The sequence below is a fragment of the Helianthus annuus genome, chromosome 16 (assembly GCF_002127325.2).
Source record: "Helianthus annuus cultivar XRQ/B chromosome 16, HanXRQr2.0-SUNRISE, whole genome shotgun sequence".
NCBI lineage: Eukaryota > Viridiplantae > Streptophyta > Magnoliopsida > Asterales > Asteraceae > Helianthus > Helianthus annuus.
This window is the reverse complement of record NC_035448.2, coordinates 206,137,029-206,142,698: the sequence shown is the minus strand read 5'-3', so window position 1 is coordinate 206,142,698 and position 5,670 is coordinate 206,137,029. Positions and strand designations below refer to the sequence as shown.

At 38.0% G+C, this 5,670-nt stretch overlaps 1 protein-coding gene across 1 annotated transcript; it reads right to left on the bottom strand.

The window, feature by feature from the left end:
• Window positions 1-3,749: 3,749 nt before the first annotated feature.
• On the bottom strand, window positions 3,750-4,376 carry LOC110920431. Its single transcript, XM_022164644.1, has one exon. It carries the CDS (start codon window positions 4,374-4,376, stop codon window positions 3,750-3,752), a length of 627 nt encoding a protein of 208 aa, XP_022020336.1.
• Between the last annotated feature and the right edge of the window lie 1,294 nt (window positions 4,377-5,670).

The window sequence follows — 5,670 nt, the reverse complement described above, 5'->3', positions numbered from 1 at the left end:
TTTGGATGCTTCCTATGTCGTGACATATGTTAATGTCCTCGCGAAACATTAGCGATCTCGTATTCCTTACATTTACAGAACACAGTACGAATACACTTTACAAATTACATACCATGTTTTCATACAAGTATATACAAACATTCTATAAAAAATTGCATGAATTCACACCAACTTATGTTGACGATTTTCCAAAACTTACATGTATTTCAGGGAACTAAGTGGATGTATGCGCGGTCTCCTTGCTGAAGATGGTCGTTTATGTTAGAAGTTATTATGTGTAGCCACTTTTGTAGGATTTGTTTGTTATATCCTGCCTTCTGCGGAGATATAATGAACAAAACCTTGATATTTGTTTTTGAAATGATGTTGTAGACTTTTCAAACAATTATCTTATGATGGGTTGTAACTTTAAACTTTACTTTTGTTATGGATATTAAACTATCAATGGCAATATGGAGTTGTTTTACAATCATGTAGTATGTTTACTTATCGTATGCAATGAGAACCTTTCAGATCACACCTCGTGCTTCCGCCTTAGAAAGGGGTGTGACATAAGACCCAACATCTCGAGCTGAGAGGAGGTGCAAACCACCTAGACGCATTGGCAGAGATGCCAGATGCAATTGGAGGTCACCAAAGAAGGGGTCGTCGCCCACAACTATGTCTTCTATAGCCTCTCGGAGGCCATCATCAAACCGAGATGCCGCCTCCACCATCAGATGCGGTTGACGGGTTCGCAGCCCAAAAAGTAACTTAGCAACCCCATGCATGACCTTAGAAGAAAGGGTTCACATTGGGGATCCTTAAGGCAGGGCAAGAGTTTCAAGAGATCAACAGCCCCCGAGGTCCGCCGCCCTGCCAACTCCCTAATAAAGCTAGAGTAAGCTTCCGTTTTGCTCCCTGTAGTTTGGTCACTTTAACGGTTTTGCCCCAAACCTTTAAAAATAGCCATTTCCCTCCCTGATGTTTTCATTTTATTGCCAATTTGCTCCATGACTATAACTCGGTTAAAAATTCAGTTAAAAGTAAGGGTATTTCGGTAACTTTAGATTTAAGTATATAATTTTATTCATTACTAACTCTAAAAATCCAGTATATATATACTATGATATAAATAAGAAAAACCATTTCTCTCAGTTCATCACCTCTCTTCCTCTCTCTCTACCTTTTGTAATAACAGCCATCATAACCACCATTAGACACCACCATCGGACACCGCCACCACCACCAGACACCGCCACCACCACCACCATCTGACACCCCACCACTACTACCGGGTTTCATCGATTAGATCTAAAAGGAGGCAGCGGCTAGGGTTTCAATATGAACTCTGATGATCTTTTTGATATTGCTTTTAGATTTGAATGAACTGAATTGGGGGTTTTAATGAACGTTGCAGATGAAGATGATGGGTGGCCGGCGTTTGTGGTTGTTGGATGTGGCCGACGGTGATGCAGATGAAGAGAGAGAAAGAGAGAGAGAGAGAGAGAGAGAGAGACAGTGACGACTGGTGGTATGGGATGTGGCCGGCGGTGATGTAGACGACGGTGGCTAGGGTTTCAAAGTGTTGCAGGTAATCAACTTAGGGCGAAAGTGAATTAATCGAAGTGTTGCAGGTAATCAACTTAGGCCAAATTCTGAGCCTTTTCATCCTTCTAAACACAATCATAGCAAAACTAGGGTTTCCTGTTTGACAAGGAGAGTTTTGGCATCGGAGCAAATGTCGCCAGACGAGAGTTGATTTTCTTCATATCGATCATCAACACAAGCCGCCAGAGCAAACGCCGCCGCAACCTTCGTTTTGCTCCGTTTCCGTCATGTTGTGTACTTGTTTGGGTCAAATTTGGGGGTGAAATGAGATGAAATTTTGAATGATTTATGAAAATGAGTGATGGGTTTATGATAACCGAGAAGGGTTTGATTTTGAAGGTGGTTTGAAATTGATTTTTGAAGGGTTTGATTCTGATGAACTTACCTGGTAGTTTGAAAGAGGAATGGTGTAGAGAGAGAAAGAAAGTGTGTGAAAATTAAAAAAAGGAAATTAATAAGTTTGAGTGGAAAAGACTAAAATGCCCCTCATGTAAGGGGCATGTGACCAATATTTAACAGTTGAATTGGATGGAGTTAGAGACGGGGAGTGAAATCATGAAAGGCTTCAGAGATCAGGGAGGAAAATGGCTATTTTTAAAAGTTTGGGACAAAACCGTTAAAGTAACCAAACCACAGAGAGCAAAACGGAAGTTTACTTAAAAAAAATATGAACAGTTATTAAGAGTTATGTGAAAAGAAAGTAATGATGTGTATTGTTTCCTTCTACTATAAAATAAGAATTATATAGTGTATATGCGTAATTTGACAGCTTTTGACATGCATGTTTTGAATTATGGAAGATACCATTTATATCTATAATGACGTTTTTGTCCTTTGCTCAAACGATGAAAGATGGCGTTTATTTTTAAAACAAGTTTATATTTTATGTCTAATTCAAAATTCCAAAATAATGTGCATCGACATCTATCTATTTATATGTAGGTACATATATGCTAGAATCAATGAAAGTGGTCACTAATATTTACTATAAAAAGTTGATGATGGGAAAATTTATTTAAAGATGTAAATCTATGCATCATCACGAGCCCAGCTTGAGTCTAGCTTGAAACTATATGAGCCAGCTTAGATTGGCTCGTATTGTTTACCATATTGAAAACTTGAGTTCGAGCACAACTCCTTTAATTCTCGAGCTGGCTTGCGGCTCGAGGAGCTGGCTCATAATCGAAGAATAAAATTAAAGGTGATATATGGGATTCGAGAGAGAAGCCTTGATGATGGAGTTCATCGATTTCAAGTCTTTTCCAAATAATTATTGTGAATAACCCTAGTCGGGAATCGCAAAGGGAGATAGAGATGGCGAGATCGATTGATAATGAAGATGAGATGGTAAACTCAGATATGTGGTGGAGAGTTTCATGATGATGAAAATGAAAATGAGAAGTGAACCATTAGCAATACATGCATCAACCTTTTTCTTTGTAGCTCTGTTTCTATCAGATTGTTCTTGGTTCACAAACTACATATACTCTTATTCATCATGGTCAACTCATCCTTCTCTTCACCTACACTAACAATGGTCATTCAACAAACAAGAATACCAAACGATTCCAATTTACGAATCCTAGAACAAACTAAGGTAGTGATCATTGCACCGAATGGAATAGAATGTTGGAATCAGTCTGATCAAAAACGCAGCAACACAATGATTTTGTGAGAACTCCTCGTGAGTCCTTTATGTATTATTAAAAAACTAAGCAAAACATCCAAATAATTACATAACCTAACTCATTTATTTATACTAAACTAAATACTTGCTAAACAAGCTATACTAAACAAATACCAACTCTAATACTTATTAACCAACTAATAAAATAACTAGATAAACATATCACTTTAACTAATAATTATCTCTAACTATTTAATTACTCATTCTCATATCAAGATTAATCCTTCATTCACCCCCTTAATCTTGATATGGACATTTTATTCTTCAAAATAGTGACGGGTCATGCTCTTCGGCTAAGTTTCTACTTCTTCCTTTGACTCCTTTGGACATTCACTTTAATAATGACATTTTTCTTGACAATTATCTTCGGCTAAGTTTCTACTTCTTCCTTTGACTCCTTTGGACATTCACTTTAATAATGACATTTTTCTTGACAATTATAACATACGATATACCTTTTATCTCGTTGGTATCATCCTCCTCGACCACGGCCACGACCTCTCCCACGATCACTTTGGCTAGACCACCCTCGTCCACAACACTTACAACCGCGCTCTTCCTCCTTCTCTTGACCATCGGTTTTAGAGTCTTGTCCACCGGTATTAGAACTATGACCATCAGGTTTAGATAATAACACCTTACTTTGATCATTATCACCCGTCTCGTCTCGCTCTTTGATTCGTTCCTCATAGGCCTTCAACCTGCCTATTGCTTCTTCAAATGGCATGCTCTCGATATCCGAATACTGCTCAATAGAAGCAACAATTTGAAGATACTTCTTTGGTACAGAATCTAATAACTTTCGAACTATCGCTTCATCATCAAGACTTAACCCAAGACCGCTATATCTTATAACAAATCCGCTTATCTTTCCAGCAAAGTTTTTTATAGAATCTGTCTCTTTCATTCGAAGCTGCTCGAATTCTCTCATTAACGTAGCAAATCGAGCCTTTTGAACCCTATCAGCACCAAGAAATCTTACTCGTAAAGCCTCCCAAATATCTTTCGCACTTCGGTTTTTAGTAACTTGTAAAAGTATGTATTCCGGTAGCGCTTGAAAAATAACCGCTCTAGCAACTTTGTTTTTCTTTTCGTCCATGGCATCACCTGTTACCTGATCAATCACCTTTCAAAGTCCTTGAGTGTCTAATACCGACTCCATCAAAATAGTCCAAGTGTTGTAATTCTTTGACGTCAATCGTGGAACTTAAAACGAGGTATTGTTGTTGTCTCGTACCTGAACAATCTCAGTACTAAATGGCTGTTCTCCTGCTGTCTTTTACCTATTTTTTATTACTTCGACCAGCTTTCGAAATCCTCACAGAAAACACGTCGCTTATTCCTCGGTTGTGCTCTTATCCAAAAATAAAGGGGCTGGTTAACATACAATATTCCTTAACGTACGAGTGTACGCTATGAAATTACGCACGTTGTAAAACTCAAAACCCTAATCACGCATGTTGAAAACTCATAATCACGCATGTTGAAAAGACATAATCAAGCATGTTGAAAACCATAACAGTCTTCATTACATAAGTATAACATGCGTGATTATGGTTTTTCAACATACGTGATTAGGGTTTTAAGTTTTACAACGTGTGTAATTTCATAGCGTACGCTCGTACGTTACGCGATACTGTATTTTACACTTTCACAAATTAGAACAATAATAATAAATAAAACACCTTTTGCCCTTTTTTATTGTTGCGTTGGGTTTTGCAAAAAAAAAAAAAGAAAAAATAGGAAAAAAAACTATTTGCTTTCTTCGATTTTTTTTTTTTTTTGAACGGCAAGGCACGACGTGTCAACCACCGTAACACCGGGCGCTATGGCCAAGGTCAACTACTCAACCGTGGTCTGTCCCTTGGCACTCCCAGATGCGTGGAAACCCGACCTCTACCCGCCCAAACGCACGACAGTGGAATAATCGGTAAAACCTCGTCTCTCATCCAAAACAAACCGGCGCCACCCGTATTCGCGCTTCACCTGAATGCCACATAAAATAATAGTAAAAGTGGGAGTTAAACCTAAGTCACAAAAAACACCATATTTTTCCCTAATCACTCTACCACTCCTAATTGGCTATTTGCTTTATTTTATTTCCAATCCTTCACGTGAGTGAAGTTCTAAACACCAACAACCAACAACTCCTTTATCCAATAAACTTTATGGCCACCTTTAATTCTTCAAAGTCAAAAGCAACGGCTCAACTTTAAATATTGTAGCACAAAAAAAATAAAAAATAAAAAAAAATAAACCGACGTACACTTTGAATTTAAATTTGTCACCGACTTACAAATCTGAATCGGCTGTCGTTCTATCGTCTTCAACAGCCTACTAAATAAATATACTTGCCTCTTCTTTGATTGCTTCACTAACATTGCAACCGATCT